The following is a 20,239-nucleotide window of genomic DNA, read 5'->3' on the forward strand; positions in this document are numbered from 1 at the left end:
GGAAATGTAATTTAAAGGGTAGCAATAGAATCGGTGGAAATTATTATTGACGTTTCGAATTTATGGGAACGCAGCGGGGAATTCAAATAGGTAGTCCTTCAACTTCAATTCCGACATCAACTTAAGACACTTATTCTCGCCTTTTAGTGTCCAAACGATTTTGGATGCATTCAAGCAAAAAGATCCGTTTAACCCCAGGGGTAATTTATGAAAGAACGAGATAATGGTATATTACGTGCATTTTATGGTTGACGTAGAAAGAAATTTAATCCCACCCTTTAACCGATAGGTATAATCTTTTTATGATAGAAGGCGTTTTCGTGTTTTACTTTACTCTTAAAATTTAGATCTCGTTTCAAATTTGACTTTCAAGCTAATAGTGTTCTATTTACCCAAATTTACAATGGGAGATTCAGATTTATTAAACTGATTAGAACAGATAACCGTGGACGTATCTCATTTTTAGGATTCCGTATCCCAAAAGCACCCTTACAGAAGAACAAAGGCTTTCACGGCCGGAATCCATAGTAGAATGAAGATTCGGGCTGAAGGGCCGTGGTCTAAGTGAACTGTTGTGTTCAGACGTTTCGTCAGCTACTGCGGCTGACATCCTCAGTAGTAGATTATATCTTGAAGTCTCGACAGCGACTGGTGAACCCAGAGACTTCGAGATATAATCTACGTTCACGTTGTCAAACGCACGTATCAGGCGTTTTGATCCCCCGACAAAATGTCCCCGGACAAAATATCCCTGACAAAATATCCCTGGACAAAATATCCCCGTGACAAAATATCCCTAGACAAAATATCCCCGTGACAAAATATCTCCAGACTAAATATCACCGAACAAAAGCCCCCATAATAAATTATCGAACCGATACTCCAATAAATAATATAACGATAAGGTGGCATGGCGCAAGTTTGACCGGGTTAGGTTAGGTTAGGTTGCGCTGGATTGACTTGGGTTGGAGTGTATTATGCTTGATCATGTGATGTGTGGTTGGTAAGGAAGGGAACGTACGCCAAGGTAGCATTACGCAAGTTTGACAGGGTTAGGTTAGGTTAGGTTGAATAAAATATTGGAAAAAATTTCTTATAGCGATTTTTAGGGTGGGGGGATATTTTGTCTAGGGATATTTAGTCTGGAGATATATTGTCACGGGGATATTTTGTCCGGTGATATTATGTCGGGGGATGAAAAATCATGGAAGCGGAATCACGGATGAAAAATTTTCGAAATTTCCGAAGGTCAACACTGTAATGGATATTTCATATGCATGAATAATTGAAGAATATGGTAAAACTCCACTAGAGATAAATGCTGTTATATATTTGACTTCTTGAGTGGTTTTAGAATACCCCCTGATGTTGGAAGTCTTCTCTAAAGTTATTTATTATTACCTAACATACCACACAACAGTTCAATTGCACTTGACATTCTACAGAAACTCTTAGAAGTCAGAATCTAAAAACTTCTCCACGGTTTTCGCCTATACTGTTACTATTTGTTGACGTTGTATAGCATACCAATACCTCATACTCAAACCTACCCCTTCGTGCATGGCACTTCTCGGTGCATAGAATATTATTATGCCCCAATAAGGAAAGCCTTTCGCATCATAACCTAACCTGTAATAAGACGAAGGATGACCCTTCCGTATATTTTAACAAATATGAAATGAACAATTTATCAAGGTTGAGATAATAATTATTACAATGATACGTTGTTTGTTACCTGTTTGCGTTGAGTGGATTCGTTAATTAATTATTAAATACAAAAATCCCTGGCTGATTAAATACCCATGCGCTCATTACTACTCGCTTGTGAAACATATTATTTTGGCGCTTTGTTGGAGGGCATTGAAAAGTGAATAGTAATTTGAATAAATTAGCAGCAAATAAATAATCGCCCGATAGCGGTAGCCGCCAATCATATCTCATTAGTGGCACTAATTACGTATTTTATTGTAAATTGATGGGCAATTTTCGCCACGTCTGCATCGGCGATGAGTATTTAAAGTTTTGCATGACTGTATAGGAATCAAATCCGGTTGAAATAGCATTCATTGTATAATATTTCATCGCAGGAATTATGAAGTAATTGAGTAAAATAATTCGAAGTGGTCTGTATTCTGTCGAAACTGCCAGACGCGGATCGCGAGTGCGTTTTAGAAAATATCACAAATGGAGCAGTAAACGCCATCCGTAGTACGATGCTATATTTTTTCGCATTGTTAAGACAGCAGGTAAAAGTTGGTCTGTGTTTTGTCGGAGCTGTCTGCGACGCGCTGATGAAATCCAAAAGTATCGAAATCGCGATTCGTGTCTGGCAGTTTCAACAGAATACAGACCACTTCGAATAATTTTATTCGATTATGGTAACGTGCCAATCACGTTGAGCTTAGCTACGCCGGGATTCGTTTCAGCAACTAGATATCTATATATTTAAATGGACCTTGTTGGAGCATACGTAATCCTAAAATGTAGCATCGTACTACAGATGGCGTTTACCGCGCCATTTGTGGTATTTTTTATGAAGTAATTGTTTACCATTAAAAAATACTATTGTAAAACTATTAACGTAAGATACCAATTAGACCCCGCCAAATTTCGACCACCATCGATACCATCTACTACTGCCACAATGAATATCAAATACATTATTTATGATAGAATACTGACATGAAGAAAAAACATTAAAAATTCCTATTAAACAATAACATTCTGGATATCGAAAGTAGACGTAAGACAAGTTTCATCTTTTAATAAGACGTTTTAGTAGTCGGCTATTTCTAGAATGTTATACTATCAGAAGAGATAACTACACCGATTTTCATTGCAAACATGCCTACTGTAGAATTCTGGAGTATTGGTTCATTACTATACTGGCGCATGATGATGATTTCGTTATTTCCGCTAGAGAATTACAGATTATATAGTTTTATGTGTAATTAAGTATTTCGTTGGTATACTTGAGTATACGTACGTTTATTATAGAAAAAAAAAAGAACTTTCTTCATTAATAATAATACATGTGCGTTATTTTTATATTTTGTCTTTATTATAAAAGGAACTTTATTGATCACATTGTTGCTGTTACTGATGACTACAACTAACACTATTATTTAAATGTTCCCGATTGCTTTTAGATACAGGTTTATTAATACGTGCGTTTTTATTTAATTATTTGAAAAATTTTCATAAATTAGATAAAATGTGTAAAATTTATCGAATCTGTCTTACGTAATTTAAAACCGAATATCCTGTCATTGTATTTTCACTTGTACGTATGTTGAAGCACTTCTTTTTTTGGTAAAAGGAACTTGGTTTTAGAAATGCCGTTTTGTACATTAAATTATTTATCGGTTTATGTTATTGCTTTTGTCTGGATAAACGTAAGGGGCGATTGCACAGAAGTGAGCCCAGTTGTTGATTTCTTCGAAGAGAGCTTCGCCAGGACACTCGGTGCCTTCGCGGACCTGGCGGTGACCGAAAAGTGAGTAGTTTCTCTGAATCATGCCCAAGTCAACGCCATACTGAATGAGTTTATGTACCGTTTCCAGTTGGTTTTCTGGGGGCAAATCGTCTAAAATTGAACAAAACAACGCTATTAGTGAGAGCTATTTAACCAGCGTGCTATTCGCTATGTGCACGTTGACGCCAGCGCCTGAAGTGTCGGTTTTAGAAACTTTACAGTGAATAAATCCAATTACTTAAGAAATTATACACGCTCAAAAGAAATAATTATTTAATACAATTTATTAAGTTTTATCCTGCAAACTATGCGACCATGTCAGAAAGCACTTTGTTCGTGTTCTGTAATTCATTGTTCAAATACAACGCGTAATTCAAGTTTCGAATTTTATTGTTTTCCAATCGCAAATCCACTGTTTCCACACAAATTACAGAGGCGACTAAATTCGTTAGGTGCAGTCGAAGGCAACAGTATGTTTAAGAATTTCGTTATTTTATGAACAGATATTATTAAACAAATAAACAATATATAACAGTATATAATATAATATCTGGAAATATAATAAAATAAATATAATTTTTCAATATACATAGTTCTCTATTGAGCTATAAAAAATTAGACATTGATAAAATGAATAAATTTTCGTATGAATGTTAGACTAATTAGAAATTAGATTGACGAATAATTTTCTAATCTTATATTATCATAACCTCATTTACATTTAATCAGAATTAACTTGCCTTCAATTCTACTTTATAAGGTGATAAAGTAACTGAAGTTTGCCTGATGACACTACACCTAATCAAAATAGTCACAACCATCTAATTCTTCAATTCTCATGACATGAAGAACGGCCAAAGCTTTACCTTTCAGAATTGTTTGAGGATTAAATTTAATAGAATAAGTTATCTTCAAAAAACCTAGTTTGAATAATTTTATTCATTATTATTATTATTATATAACCACTCCTCCTTGACTAGTTTAAATATTATGATATTTTTCCAACAAAACTATTTTATTTTAAATGTATTTAAATTAGCTTAAACGTATTTTTCTCACTGAGAAGTTTGAAAATTGGCCACAGACAGCGCCACAGTCACTTTTGCACATAGGGAATAAACGAACTATGCTGATAAGGTCTGTCTTTTGTTTTGATTATTAGGGAATTGTCGTCGTTCGCACATATAGGGCGCGTACTTATTATTTGTGAAAACGGAGGTACGAGACATGCAGTAGATCTGGCAAGGACTAACAAGGACGCTAACAGTAGCCACTATTAGTTACCCCATATAATTTTGATCGTAGACCTAAGTACGGGCCTCATTTGTGCGTTTGTTTTCGTATTGCTTACCCGACCAATCTCCTATAATGCAAATTCCGATGCTTTTGTTGTTGTAAGTGGGCGCGTGCGCCCCTACACGAGACCACCCTCTACCTTCATACACTTTCCCGTCACCGCCTACCGCGAAGCTGTACCCGATGTCGTTCCATTTATTGGTATCCTGTAAAAATAAAAAAAATTCGATTGAATTTAAGAATAGGATTTGGTAAATAATTTTAGGGATGAAATTTTGACGAAGAAGAAGAGGGGCATTGTGGCATGAAATTTTGCCACTGTTTTGGAAACAGATTGTTAACGTAGTGATTAATTAGTAGGTATCCTCGTGTGAATAAATAATGACTAGAATACCGTGGATAGAGAAGGTTAGAAATGAAGAGGAATTAGAAAGAATAGGAGAACTGGGGACTCTATGGAAGTCAATAAAAAATAGGCGAGATAGGTTGCTAGGACACCTTAGGCATGAAGGTCTAGTCAGAGACACATTAGAGGCAGAAACGGGAGTTAGAAGGGGCAGAGATAGACCCAAATAGTTAAGGATGTGGGATGTTTTAGGGAAATACGAAGATTAGCTCAGGATAGGAAAAAGTGGAGGTGCGTGTCCAACCAGCCCCAAGACTGACGACTTTATGATAACGAGTATGTACATGTATTTGAATTCAAAGTTTTTTCGACTCAATAGAAAAGATGTTATCTGTATAATGAACCATAGCGATTAACTGCGTGGTTTTTACTAAAAAATGGTTCATGCATTTGAGTCCTTATTGTAATAATATACAGGTAAGGCAAAACGATCACCGATCATAGAAGTTACACATTTCGTTGTCGACATTTTTCTTTTTATGTCATGTTATATAAAGATGATGTCACCTTTTGATGATTAAATGTAATATGATGATTATGGTTAAGATACTTACAATGTGCATCGATTGCATCCGAAGCATGGCTTCTATGCAGTGGTCCGAGGTATTGCACGCTTTGGGTATGTAACTATGGTGAATGATAACGTATGGTACAGGGTTTTTCATTTTTTCAATGTGTACGGGGTCCCTAGCTTTCCATTCGTTTCTTGTTACGAATTCAAAATCAATCGGGACCTCTCTTCTTTCCATTAGGAAAACTAGAAAAAATAATACGTGGCGTTAAACTTCAAATATGTATTAATAATGTTTACGTAGATGGAGTCTAACTCAATTGAGTGGTACTTTTACCTTATAGTTTATGGATAATCCTAAATTTACGCATTAGTGTTATACTTAAAATGATATACAACATACCCGAATTTTCATTGATGCTGGATAGTTGATTTTCAGGAGGCATTGCGTGTATTGCTTAGAAATCGATGTTTGTGATTGTAAATTTTTAAAAGTTATTTAGACGAGACTCTTGTGGTGTTAACCTCTCACAGCCATTCGCAAGTAATCAAAATTCAGCCCAAAACGCAAATAATTATAAATAAGGGTAAAAATGAAAAAAAGAACTACCCGATTATAACTCAGCTGAATTTATTGAATACGAATTAAAAAAAAAAGGTCCACAAAAATTATGGTTACAATACGAATGCGCGTATAAAATAGCACTTCATCAATATGAAACCCGTGAACGAAGTTTCGTTTGCGAATGGCTGTAAATTAATAAGTTTGTCGTGGGTGCTTGTTGCTTTTATACGTATATATGTAGTTACAAAGTAATGTACGAGGTGTGGTTTAAAAGTAGTGATGATTTTTAATTTTTTTCATAAAGTCTCTTTCATTCACTTTTAAGTGATTGATTTTAATTATCGTATTATGCAATGTTTTTTCATAAAGCTAGGTCTAGTGTCGAGGTGCAAAATCCACGAGTTGTCTCTCCAAAGTTCGCGACGTTTATTCTGGATTGTTTTATGCAAACTTATAAATTGTATTTTTTATTGGCCCTACAACCAGTCGATAAAAATTCGTAACGAACCATTTCATTACAGTCAAAGAAAACGTTAAGAAGGACTTTAACGTTTGACTTGATTTGATTTTCGTACTTTTTTCAGTCTTTTAATTAGATTTTCATAAAGTAGTCATTGAGATAATCGAGTCTTCGTTTCGATGTAGTTGTCACATCAACGTTTGTAAAAATGAATATGAAGTTAATATTTCTTCCGTCATTAATGGACGTGTTAGAATGCAAAAACGTTCTGTCATTTTGAATGTCTTTTCGGTCTTCCTGCATGGGTTTGTACCATTCGTAAACAACATTTTAAAAGTTCCGGTTTGTCTTTTTTTTTTTTAACACAAATTCATAGTAATATACGTCTTGCTCATACAAAAACTAAGCATCATATTACCTGATAATTGACATGTGTATTGCTGGTAGTGTAACCAATACACTAAAAAATACACGACTCGATAAACAAGATATAACGCGTGCAATTTCGTTACTTTCTGATTACACCTCGTATCCACAAGTAAATTCATTGATGATTTTATTATCTACTATCTTGTTTACTTGGTGGCGCAGGGGAAATTTGGTCGTGTGATTGGTGATACATAAATATTCGAAAATTGAAAATAGTCCCTGTTCTGAACTTTGGTATTTTTACGTAAAAATGTTTTCACAATAATAAACAATTAGTTGGATGTTGCGAGAGGTCGTACTATGGAGTGCCTGCGGGTGCTATTGTCGAGGGGATTCACCAAATTCTTAACGGTTTCAGTAATGGTAAAACGCAACTAAAAACATGCAGACTTGCACGGCAGTGATTTTGATTTGTTAGCAACTACGTAATACGTAATCTATGAATATAGTGCATATTGCAAAGTCTTAAAAAAAATTAAATAGATAAGATCGTGATAGCTAACGATAAGCTAATGAATTTAATATAAAAATCCTTAGCAAATCAATTAAACGCTATTTTAAAATTGTAAATCTGGCGGTACGATTCAATTTTGCAATTTAATTATAACCTATAACATATGACTTCCACAAAAACGTTTTATAATATTATTTATTAGTTTTGTTAAGTACTTGCTTCAAATAGTAGCACAATAATAGATAAATAAATAGGCGTCCCGTCTAATAATACATATACGTTTTTAGAGTTTTCGGAAACATACGCACCTGTAGTTATTTATTAAAAAAATGTTACAGTTAATTCCATAAACATATTTTGGTAAAACAAGTGTATATTATTGATACTCACTTGTAATTACGACTACAATTAGTAGCGTCACCAATAAAATCATACAATAGTTTGCCATGTGAAAACGCTTTGTTTAAGCTAGGATTAAAAAGCGTACCTATTAGGAAACAAATATACTTATCTACTATCTACATACAATTTATTAGTATAGATGCGTGGTAGCATCTGTCATAAAAGTCCGATTTATCAACTTTTAATTGAAGAATTCAATGATAAGATTGTTCAGTACGCCTGTGTAATGTTACGTTTATTGTGATTGTTATCAAGGGATTATTTATCAGCAGCGAAGATGCTACTTGTAAAGAGTTTTCGTAATCATCCGCATAGGTGTCTAATACAAGTGTTATCGCGAAATATATTTATTTACATTAATGATATTTCTGTTTTTAAAATTTCAATATACATAATACTTGTATTTGTACTTCTTTCAATTTTTATCACACTTTTGTAAAGGGATTTTTAAAACTCGTAGTTCAAAGAAATTTTTGCGAAATATCTGTTTGACAAAAATAACTGAAAGTAATGTACGCAATTTGAATAAAGAAATGTCATTAGTTTTATTGACGTACGTAGATTTCGATGATTTCCGTTATTCATACTTTCAATTATTTATGTTGAAATGTTAAATATTTGTTTGGTTTATGTGTACATAAAGTATAGTTTATTTGATGTTTATTGTATCGAAAATACACACAGTTTACGTATTATTGCAAATTTTTCTGCAAAAGTAAAATACAAAATATTTTCTTGATTTCATAAGATTTTTTTTTCAATTTGAGCGTTGGTTTTCAATTAATTAATATACATATTAGGTATATTGTGCTTTTTGCGAATTTCAAAGGAAAATTTGATGATATATTTAATTTCACATTTTCAAAGAGATAAATTTAAAATAACTACCTATTTAGATAATAAGTAGTTACATAAGAATATAATTTATTTTGTTTATAAAGACTTAATTAGGTCCTAAGTAGGGGGCTTTAATTTTAAATATTTGCTAAGTCTAAAAAAATTATAGGTATCATTCATTTACTTACATGATGGGGCAATAATATTTCCAACAGTTGCCAAAATTACAACAATCAACAAAACCGTTTGCATTATAATAAAATTTTAATAAATTATCACTATTTATTAATGTGGCTGTTACTCTTACACATGCACAATTTATATCCAAAAACCCACCACCACTAAATAAACTTATTTGGTGGTGCTGCTTCTTTGACAAACAGTTTTAACATAAATAACACTGTTTGTTTTCGATTTCCCTTAAGTATATCCGGTTTATCAACGAGTATGTACTTGATCTTGTAGTCAGGTGTTCAAATGTTGAGTGGTAGTGTCGATAAAATGGTTATTCTTCTTTTTTGACGCCCCCCTTTCGCTGTTGGCGGGGGGTTTACTATCATTTGGTTCGATTATTATTTTTTCTTTTAGAAAAAATATGCCCGTCATTGTCGGATGCTGACAATAATCGACTTTTATATTATTGTTATTATTTACCATCTAATAATCATCACACGGTAGGTTATTATCTCGTTTTTGTGGGACTTTTTTTCGAATACGTAAAAAAAAGAAAGAAATAATAATATCCGCCGGTAGTGAACATTTAGAAGAAACTGTTAAATTTAGTTTCTTTGCCGAAACTAAAAAATGACATAAAATGAAATTTGACGACCACATTTTGTATTAGGTACTAATGATTATGACTTTATGACTGTAGGCAGTGTTGATTAATTACATAAGAAGATGTACCTAGTCAAAGGAATATTAATAATGTAGATATTAATATCGATTATCGAATTGAAGAGTCCTATATACAATACATATTCATAGGTAGATATAATTTAAATCAATTCAACTCAAAATTTTATGTCAGATCGTTGTCCTAGTACTTATTTGACTTCTTAGAATGTATGACGTAGATCGTGGAACATATTAATGAAGATATTGAATGAAGTAATACTGATGGCGACTGTTTAAATTAATCTATAAATGCACTGAAAACGTAATACCTGTACGAATATGACGGGTAATCTGTGGAATCATGAAATCTAAAATTTCTCTCAAAAAAATGTAAAAATTTAATAATTAGCGTGTATTTTCAAATTTTTATGGAATTCACCTTATATAGCTGGAATAAACACTAAAGTATCGTATAAAATTCGAAACGAGTCTTATGACAGAGATACTTGATGTGTGGAATGTACCTACATTAACATTTTTAAAGGGCTTTTGTATTATCATTAAATACAAATAATCGTCGATATATTTTTAATTCCATCCAAGTGTTTGTTATTATTATTTTGGGAATTACCTTTTTAATATTAATATATTAACAACAAGAACAAATAACAGATAAGGTCTGATTTCATATTAACATGGGAAACTGAAAATGATTCAAAAATTACTCTCTTCACTTGTCACATAATAAATAATTGAAAGAAAGCAGGTACCTACTTTAGTTTATATAGCACTAAATCGTAAAGAAAAGTGAAAATACGTTTACGTGAATATTTTGTAGATGATGCAACTGCCAATATCTTTTGTGTAACACTTGCTCTTGTAGTGTTAGTGCATTAAGCAATACGTTATGAAGGTTGAAAAAGGTTTTTTCATTGATGGTGTGCTAATGTTAGAAAAACGATCTGTTGGTTCAAAGGCGGAAACATAAACATAATCATTGTAATAATAACCGTAATAATAAGGGAAGTACCCGTCCGTATACATGGGTATCTTTTTGCAAGATCTGTTGTTGATGCTGTTTTTAACATAGAGATACTTGTTTTGCTACAGCGTTTTTCGCGCTAATTGAAATGTAAAATGTAGTACGCTAAATTCAATAGAGAACCCACTTTTTTAAGCCAGGTTTAATGCTGTATGAAGCAAATTTTAAACGAAAAATCTGGGTAAAACATTGCTACATATAGCAAAAGATATACGGGTGTCTTTGATCTTCACCGACCCGGAAGTCTTGCTAGATGTAGCAGAATCTGCAATATGTAACAGTTTTAAAGCAAATGTTATATAATTTTTGCTAAATGTAAACGCGGATTTAGAACGCTTTCATTTAGAAGAAAAATATCGTTTTATTTTTGTTTTATATCTAATTAAAACGGTTTTAATCCTTAATTCGTTATGTTGAATTGGTTTTGTTTTTATTGATGACTTAATTAATCGACATTCTGAAGCAGGAGTTGTGTTGTATTTACGAAAAAACGTAGTGAAATGGAAATTCCCGCAGCTACGGATGAGCTAAGGCTCGTATATTAAAAGTTCTGGTCCATGTTTGCTGAACTGAACCCGTTAGAAACGTAAAGTATTCAACTTCATATAATCCCAAGACGCTTTGGTTAATGCAAAAACTGTGCGGCTTTTTTATTTCTGTGTGCAAAAATATCTGTTATTTTGTCCAGATCCAGATCTTTTGCAATTTTTTTTTGTAGATGAACATGTTTGCTAATAAATGGGTGAGAGGGTAGTGAAGAGTGACACTCTTTAGGGAAGGAAATAAACTTGTCACCTAAGGCATTTTCTGCTTTTCTGGCTTTGATGCGTGATGTATTATTATTATTATTAACGAACTCGGAACGTTTTAAAGCTGACTCTCACTATACGTTCCGTTTCCATTCCGTATCCATAACGTAAACGTTCCGTATATTGTTGTATAGATTAACTGATCCTAAAGATTCATGTGCTTATGAAGTTCAAAAAGTATCGCGAATTTTGAATTTACGCGGGTTATGTATATTTGATTTTCGATTTTTTTTGTGGCGTTATGTTGGTACTCATATCTCTCATTTATACCGACAATTTCATCTATGTTGAATGTTCAGTTAATTTTTGACAGCTGCTTTGCTTGCACGTGTTTTGGCTCTTCTTCGATTTTTGTCTATTCTAAAAAATGGATCAAAGAATCTGTATCAAATTTTGTGTGAAAAACAAAATTAAGTGCGCGGACGCATTTCGAATGTTGACTGTGGCATATGGTGAAGCTACATTGGACCGAAGCAACGTTTATCGGTGATACAAAATGTTTTCATCGAAACTCGTACCAAAAGTGCTCAATTTCGACTACAAACAGCATCGTATTAACATTGCTAAGGAGCTGTTGGACTCTTTCCTCGACCACTCAGATTTGCTCCAGAGGGTAATAAGTGGTGACGAATCATGGGTTTATGATTGGTATGACGTGGAAACCAAAGCTGAATCATCCCAATGGAAGCTGCCGCACGAGCCAAGACCAAAAAATGAAGCGCACCATGTTGGGTCGAAGGTTTTGCTTATAGTTTTCTTCGATTTCAGGGGCGTGGTGCATCACGAGTTCTTGCCACAGGGTAGAACGGTCAATAAGGAATGTTAGCTGCAAGTTATGCGCAATTTGCATGAATCAATCGGCCAAAAACGCCCGGATTTGTGGAAGAATAAAATTTGGCTTTTGCACCATGATAACACCCCTGTTCACACATCGTTGTTTGTGCGTGAATTTTTAGTTAAAACCAACACTAATAATGCCTCAGCCACCCTGTTCCTAAGATCTGGCCCCCTTTGATTTTTTCTTGTTTCCGAAACTGAAGAGTCCCATGAAAGGACTATGCTACGATTGAGGAGATAAAGACGGCATCGAAGGAGAAGCTGAACAAGATCAGCGCTTCAAGGATTGGAAAAAACGTTGGCACAAGTGTTTAATATCTGATGGGGATTACCTTGAAGGGGACGAAATAGATATACACGAATAAATAAATAATTTCTGAAAAAACGCAAAATTCACGATACTTTTTGAACACATCGCGTATATTATCAGATCCGTTAAAATGTTATCTACCCTGCATTTTGTATTTTCGACATAAAGTGGCTGATACGTGACGGAAAGCCAAGTCTGACTTCAATAAAAAAACGTTTCATATTAGTTCATTTTTAGCATTGAATCTATACGTTAAAATCCAATTTAAAGATTGTTACAGTACGCATTGTTCTTGTTAATATATTGGTGATGATTTGTCACCTTGCAGAATTTTGGACGTTGGTGAGGATGGTATTTAATGAAAAGCCCGTCAGAATTAACCATAAGTTTAGCCACTGACCATAGGGTCCTACACTTTATGGAAAACTTAAATGATTTTATGAGGTTGTCATTTAATTTAAGTATTAAAATTCTGGTTATGTCCGATAACAAAAAAAGTCCCGTAGGAATTTGGTATTTTTAAATTTCATTTTAAAGATAAAGAGGACGTGCTCTATTAGTCTATTAGTGTTATAATTTGTGACTACTACTGTATTACTTAGAAAATCTCAAGGTTTTACAAATGTGAGTGACTGTAAAAATGCATACCTACCTCATCTACGCGCTGATAACATTGCAGTGATAAGCTTTTTACAAAAATCCCCTTTACATTTAAAAAAATAGTCAAAGTACGTAATTTCTTAAGTACGGGATAATAAAAATTGCTGATATCATTCTTTAGTTTTCCCAACATTTTTTGCGAGATTAATATGTTTTTGTTATTTCTATATTTGATTACGTAGTCAATAAAATCTTGATCTGACGTTTTTTTTTTCATAAGTATTTTATTTTAATGGAAAATGTTGTGCTATTATACATGTAAGTTGATCATTTTTTGAAAGTTGAAGAATGAATCGTTTTTTTTAAAAGAAATGACCATATTTATCTGTACATATTTTTCGGGGTTCGTCCGGGGTAATACGAAATTGAACGGGGATAATACGGTCGCAAAGGTAGTAAAGTTCAATTAGCCGAAATTTGAAGACGGCGTCAGTGGTGTACTAAGTTGGAAGAGTCAAACGACTATTAAGTTGAAAGTTAGTAATCGATCTGACTGATGAAATGAAGAAATCAGTGACTTGAAGGAGAAATTGGAATTGTCAGTAACAGGGAATAGACTGATGTTGTAGAAATGCCTTTATGCAGTATTAATGAAGGCGAAGTAAAGAGAATGACGAAGAAATTGAGGAAAAACAAACATCCAAATCTGAAAAACATGACGAGGATGATGAAAATGCGAAAAAGTTAGAAGAAGGAAAAACTGCAACTTTTAAAGATGTTGAACAATCACTCGAAAAATTTAGTTGTGATGGTTATCGTAGCATTAAGCATTGGATTGAAGATTTTTGGAAAATTGAAGAATAAATAATTTGTTAAAAAGAAATAGCGTCCGTGATATCGTTCTTATCATAACCGCTAAATTATACAATGCAGACGGCGTAAAAAAGTGATTTAATTGTATAACATTTTCATGCAATTAACTTTCTTCTCAAAGAAATAGAATCGGAGCAGCGAGATATGAAGACAGAATCCTGAAAATTTATGCCATTGAAGAAAGAAGATGTATGTGACACATCGTCATGACTGATAAACTTTATGAAAATTTTTCCGTGATAATTATTTGTTTAGCAAATCATTTACAAGCCAATAAAACATGCAACGACACTATTGTAAAGCTATTTTACAAACTGCAGTCAATTTATCTTTGGCAATTGATAATTTAGAACTGTTTTGCACACGAAGAACACCTGCACCCATATCGTTAAATTTAAGAACAGTAGGTAGGTTATAAACATTTTTAATAATATAGTTTGATTAATTATTTTTATTATTTTCAGGCATCTTCAAGATCCAGGCCATCCACTGGTCGTCGCCATGGGAATTTCGAAAAGGAGTTTATAAGAAAACGCGAAAGAGAGTACAATCACCAACAACAATGGAACGGTCAAGTAAAATATTATGAGAAATGCAAGAACGACAGTGACCATTATGAATGTTGGACATCTCCGCGTTACTATGAAACCCATTCGAAAGTCCTTGACGAATATACCAAAAAGAAAAAGAAAGAGGACGATTTGATAAAACGTAGAGAGAAGTTACAAAAGCTCCTCGAGGAGGACGAACGTTCCTACGCAATAGAAATGATGGTACGAACCAGAGACAAATATCTATCTCCTCGAGAAACGAAAAAGTGTGAGAGTCCTGCCACCTCGATCCTGAGGGAAGTGAATCTAGGGATTCAACAGTTAGAAGAAGATCGAAGACGGCACGAAGCAGAAATAAAGTTGTACCATCAGTGGCGTGCAAATAATCCTATTGTGAGACATCACGAACGTCTTCGGACCAACGATGACGTTAAATTGTCTTGGTTAGATCAACAGATTGAGAAGCGAATGGAGGTAGAAAAAGCCGAAGAAGAGTGCCGAAAAATTCTAGCTGAACGCGATAGACTAATTGAAGAAGAGAAAGAAAGAGAACAAAAGATCAAAAAGGAGATTGAAGAGAAGAACAGGCGTCTCATGGAAGAACTTCAGAAACAAATGGAAGAACTCAAAAGTAAACAACAGGAAGCCGCGCGATTGGACAGTTTGGAGATCGAAGAGATGCAACGGAGAATGCAACTTCTAGAATTGGAAGATAAACAGAAGGGGGAAGTGAGAAAACGCATGGAACGCGAAACTGCCCTCTTCAATGTGCGTCAATACAGATTAAAGCTGAAGCATAAGGCACAGCTTATTGACGAAAATCTTCAAAACGACAAAAGACTGATTGAAGAAATCAAACAGTCCCAGATCGCAGAGCGAATAGAGGATGAAAGGAAAAGACGTGAAATTATACAGGCCATGGACGAGCTACTTAAGTACACTCGGGAACAAATAGAACTCGAAAGAAAGAAACAACAATATTTAAGTTTCGTTTTCGACTCGGAAGCAAAAGATTTGTACGAAAAGCAAGAAGAGATTTGGAATGCTGAAGAGGCAGCACGTAAACAGTTGCTGGAAGATGTGCTGGCTTCTGTGAGAGCTCAAATTGATGAGAAAATTGAGCGCAACAGGGAACACAGGAAAAGGATACTAGAGGAAAAGGACGAAATTGAAGAATCGATACGTAGATTTGACGAGGAAATTAAACGTTTAAAAGAGGAGGAAGATCAAAAGACGAAGGAATGGAAAAAAGAAATGGACATGCAAATTAAACAGAAAACTCTGAAGCGAAAAGAGTTGAAACTTTTGGAACAAAAACGGATTCAAGACGAACTCGAAGCTACCAGAAAAGAGGAGGAACGATTGATGAGAGAAATTGCGGAAATTCAAAAGAGACCGTATAATAGTAGACGTTCCTGCAGAAGCAATATATTCCTGCGGTGAAGAATAGAAGCCGGAAAGGTAGGAACATTTAAATTAAATTTAAATAAATATATTATCTGATGTTTATTTAAANCAATTGTTTTGGTGGTATTTATTTTTTTAATATTTTTTTTGGTATGTACAAGTATATGGTAGCTTTAAATAAAATGAAAGCGGTATTGACGGAACAGTACCGTATGAAAATAAATAAAACATAAATACTGGTATGCAAGAGAAGAAAAAATTTAGGGAAAGAGCGAATGTTGAAGGTGTATGTTTGGAGTGCGGCGCTATACGGGTGCAGAACATGGACGGTAGACGCTGTAGAAAAGAAAAGGTTAGAAACGTTCGAAATGTGATGTTATCGGCGAATGATGAGGATACCGTGGACAGAGAAGTTTCGAAATGAAGGATATTAGAAGGATAGTTAGAGGACTCTATGGAAGTCAATAAGAAATAAGTGAGATAGGTTAATAGGACACCTTCTTAGGCATGAAGGTCTAGTCAGAGACATATTAGAGGCAGAAACAGGAGTTAAGAGGAATAGAGGTAGACCTAGATTAGATTAGTGTTCGCAAATAGTTAAGGATGTGGGTTGTTCTAGTTTCAGGGAAATGCGAAGATTAGCTCAGGATAGCAATGAGTGGAGGTGCGTGTCCAAACAGTCTTAGGACTGACGACCTTATGACGGTGATATTTATACACATTTAAGTAAATTGATATCGTTTGATCATTGATAGCACTATCATAAATTTCTTGATTAATACATCTGGTAATTTGTTTAATGTTTTGAAATTGTTCAAAATAAAATCTACACTTACATTTCTTAGTCGGTATGCGTATGTGTCTCGTCTTCGCATGTTTTAGACATTAATTTTACATGGTACCTACTAATGGTAGTTTACAACAATTGTTTTACACAGCCTTCCGAGATTAGAGATATGTACACATGTATATTGCTAGATGGTTGTTTTTCGAACCGAATGTTTCGTTCGCGTAGGCGTTTAAATTAAAACTGAAAATGATCTTGTTATAATCGGAGCGATAATGCTCGAACGGTGTTCTTATTAATAAATTCCCAATAAAGTAATGTTATATTGCGGACCTTGTTTTCTTACAGTTCGTTATAAAATTGAGGGTCTGCAGAGCAAAAAAACGACCCTGCTCGCTGTCAATGTTGAACGTTGCATTATTCAAAATACGTTCGATCTTAAAATTGAAACTGTTGACGTACTTTTTTGTGGTTCAATTGTATACAATTTTTTTTTGTTATTCCATTTTGTGTCTAATGATTGGTAGTTTATTTTTAAACTAAAATTAAATACGTCAATAGTAGTTTCTATTTAATAATTTGAGAATTATCATCCAGTCTGAATGTTGTACGTTCTATGCAAGTTATATTTTTACAGGTTTCCATGACATAAATACTTTAAATATTTGAATATTTGTTCTTGCCCTTTCCTTATAGTTTATACGAAAATACAATTTCCTTTTTTTATTCATCAAATGCAAAGAACACACCTGAAGATTGAACAAACTCTTGTCCAATATATCGCCATAACTCTCTCTTCCTTTCGATGACCGAAAACAAAAGAAAAATTGATTTCTCATACTAATCATACTGTGTACCATGCGTTTTGTGTGTGTGTGGGGGGGGGCATTTTTATGTAGCGAGCAAATCGTGTGTTACGTATGACCCCGAACTCAAGTTTAGGGTGTTCAAATGATGTAAAGTATATACCAGGGTGCGTTTAGGTCATTAGTGAAGGTACTTACTCGAGTTATTACGAATTGAGCAACTCATTATTAGTACAAATACCAAGTTTGTTCCGATCGAGGTGACCACTCCGAAAATCATTTAAAAAGTCGAAACATTAATACTGGAAGATGCCCGACTTAAGAAGAAATGGTAGGAGTATCAGATACAGCCATTTTTAAAATTCTTCACGATCATCTTGGCATGACTAAAGTCAGCGCAAGATGGGTGCCGAGAATCCGCCTCAAAAACAACAACGTGTGGAGTGTTCTCGCGCGTTTTTGGACCTCTGTAATGAAGATAAAGATGGAGTATTGACTGGAATTGTTACTGGGGACGAAACTTGTCCAAACAGGGCTTTATACAGTGGCTCAAAAAAGGCTCACCACCACCCAAAAAGGTTAAGTTGTCACAGTCGGCTGGGAAAATCATGGCGTCAGTCTTTTGGGGTACAGAAGGGATCCTGTTGATCGATTATAAAGGTAAAGGTGTCTCCATAGCCGGACAATACTATGCTTCAATCCTAGAGCGGTTAAAAGAAGAGGAAAATTGATCAAAGGTGTCCTCCTTCTGCACAAGAGCCATGTTGCGATGGCTGCCCTGCAGATGGGGGCTTCTAAAGTTGGGCTCACTCACCCTATAGTCCTGATCTAGCTCCCAGCGATTATTACCTATTATTATCTTCGTGGGAAGAAATTCTCAAGCGATAAGGAGTGAAGGATGCAGTTTCGGAGTATTTTTCAGACAAAAATAAATTCGTACTTTTATTTCCACTTCTTACCCCCCATTCCGCGGACTTAAAAACGTCTCCTCGTATTTCTATGTGGAAGATCAGGTGACAATGGTTATTCCAATTTTGAATTGTTTACATAACCATCATGTTTTGTTTTAAAAAATTGTTTTATGCATAAAAAACCGAACATCTGTGCACGACTGTTACTACAATAACATTATAACAACTAGTTTATTGAATAAGCAAGGTTGTTCGTTATGATTCATTTAAATGCATGCAGTGTGGCATAATTAATTTATTTTTTTATGGTGATATAAAAATTTACTACATTTAAGCGTTAACATCGTTATATATATATTATGCTTCAAAAACCGATTTTGCTACAGCAAATTAAAAACAATGATTTTTTACCTTTGTTTGCGTCATACACATGCGTACCATTTACAATTGCACGTAAAGGTTAATATCACAGCATATATTGCCATTTAGCGGTTTGCTTCTTTTTTTTTTTTTTAATCTCTAGCCTCTAAATTTCAACATTGCTAATGATTTTGGGTGTACTTTATTTAATTACAAGTTGCGGTAAATAACTTAGGCGATCTTTTTAAATACATATTTATGCATATTAACATTCGTCATACTGGAGCCACCGCGTCCAGTTGCTTCTTCATATCTTCCAATTTCTGCATATCACTGAGAGAGGTGTCGCACCTGTGAACAACCAGGGAATGATAGAAATGAATGGCAAAGAGGACGAACATGATAAGTACTGGAATAACTATGACGGTTGCTGCAATGGCTGCCTTAGAATGGTCCCAAAATTTAACCCAACACAGAATAGATATTTCTACCAGAAATAGGAAAAGTCCTGAAAAGAAATTGAGGGATTAACGTACGCAGATATACTTCATTTCGTTTCTGTAGCGATGTGACCTTCAGTTTGACCGGCGTGATGTAGTAGAGAACAGCACTAGGCCAGAAAAGAAAGGAGACAACTCTCGGCCAAACTCTTAACCGGTGAGGAGCGTATAACCCGTACAGTACTGCACGGAAAAATTGACCATTTTATCCGCTACAATTACATTGCTCAAATGTGCCGTTATTGGTACCAATTACTACCCAAAATATCAACGAGATGTTTATTTATATTCGAAGACATACTAAAGGCTTCAACGCTTGTTTTCGACTCGCACTACTATTCATGATTGAACAAAACTTTTGGCAGGTACTGTATGAAAAAGTATGTTTAATGAACAAGAGTCGAGAGTATAATGAGCTTTTTTCTCCCTACCTACGATTTTGCCAGCGCGCATCCAAGACATAGAAAGTAAATGAAGTATAGGATGTTTCTTACCTAGGACTGTAGAGAAAACCCACGCTAATTCAATGAACCCTTTCATTCTTTCGTGTGGACTTTCGGAAACGAGTTCGCAAATATCCAGTTTTGATATAGCATCGATGTTTGGCAGAATGTAGGTCGAAATCATAAGAGCAAAAATATGGACAGCTACTAATACTGTTGTACAAACGGAGAACATGACAAACAACCATTCGGGCACTTGAGTGTCTTCGTCGATTTGAAGTTCCACCTGGAATTTAGCAAATAAAAAATACGTAGGAGGGCATAATTTCAT

General features: G+C 34.5%; 3 protein-coding genes across 10 annotated transcripts in view; 1 reads left to right on the plus strand and 2 right to left on the minus strand.

Moving 5' to 3' along the window:
- The window catches only part of LOC108745209 (trichoplein keratin filament-binding protein-like), a 64,926-nt gene that overhangs the window by 37,014 nt on the left and 7,673 nt on the right, over positions 1-20,239 (plus strand). Inside the window, exon 3 of one of the 3 annotated variants that reach the window (XM_018481349.2) lies at positions 14,608-16,196. The exons of the other annotated variants lie outside the window; for them this stretch is intronic. Coding sequence (XP_018336851.1) covers positions 14,608-16,137 — 1,530 coding nt within the window. The 3' untranslated portion in view covers positions 16,138-16,196. Of the gene's footprint in view, positions 1-14,607; positions 16,197-20,239 lie in introns of those variants that run through there. 3 annotated transcript variants of the gene reach the window in all.
- On the minus strand, positions 3,040-9,229 carry LOC108745242 (peptidoglycan-recognition protein LB). 3 transcript variants are annotated; one of them, XM_018481384.2, is made up of 4 exons: positions 9,024-9,229; positions 5,732-5,934; positions 4,827-4,977; positions 3,040-3,586 (listed from the first exon to the last, which is right to left on the minus strand). In XM_018481384.2, exons 1-4 carry the CDS (start codon positions 9,085-9,087, stop codon positions 3,360-3,362), a joined length of 645 nt encoding a protein of 214 aa, XP_018336886.1. In that variant the 5' UTR covers positions 9,088-9,229; the 3' UTR covers positions 3,040-3,359. The 3 variants fall into 3 exon arrangements, with proteins under 3 accessions (XP_018336886.1, XP_018336893.1, XP_018336902.1); XM_018481391.2 differs by lacking the exon at positions 9,024-9,229 and adding an exon at positions 7,987-8,090; XM_018481400.2 differs by lacking the exon at positions 9,024-9,229 and adding an exon at positions 6,092-6,464.
- Positions 18,886-20,239, minus strand: part of LOC108745228 (calcium release-activated calcium channel protein 1) — a 35,565-nt gene continuing 34,211 nt past the window's right edge. For all 4 annotated transcript variants that reach the window (XM_018481368.2, XM_025978503.1, XM_025978502.1 and 1 more), the window contains 2 exons: positions 19,960-20,194; positions 18,886-19,473 (listed from right to left, as the gene is read on the minus strand). In XM_018481368.2, coding sequence (XP_018336870.1) covers positions 19,241-19,473; positions 19,960-20,194 — 468 coding nt within the window. In that variant the 3' untranslated portion in view covers positions 18,886-19,240. The remainder of the gene's footprint in view (positions 19,474-19,959; positions 20,195-20,239) is intronic.

Source organism: Agrilus planipennis, unplaced genomic scaffold (genome assembly GCF_000699045.2).
Source record: "Agrilus planipennis isolate EAB-ADULT unplaced genomic scaffold, Apla_2.0 scaffold6, whole genome shotgun sequence".
Classification (NCBI taxonomy): Eukaryota; Metazoa; Arthropoda; class Insecta; order Coleoptera; family Buprestidae; genus Agrilus; species Agrilus planipennis.

Bases quoted from the DNA above. Each gene is read 5' to 3' on its own strand.
- LOC108745242 (XM_018481384.2), bottom strand. From the start codon at position 9,087: ATGCAAACGGTTTTGTTGATTGTTGTAATTTTGGCAACTGTTGGAAAT. The intron at 5,935-9,023 runs GTAAGTAAATGA...TATTTTTTCTAG, and splicing joins AAATATTATTGCCCCATCAT to TTTTCCTAATGGAAAGAAGA. The intron at 3,587-4,826 runs GTAAGCAATACG...GTTCAATTTTAG, and splicing joins CATTATAGGAGATTGGTCGG to ACGATTTGCCCCCAGAAAAC.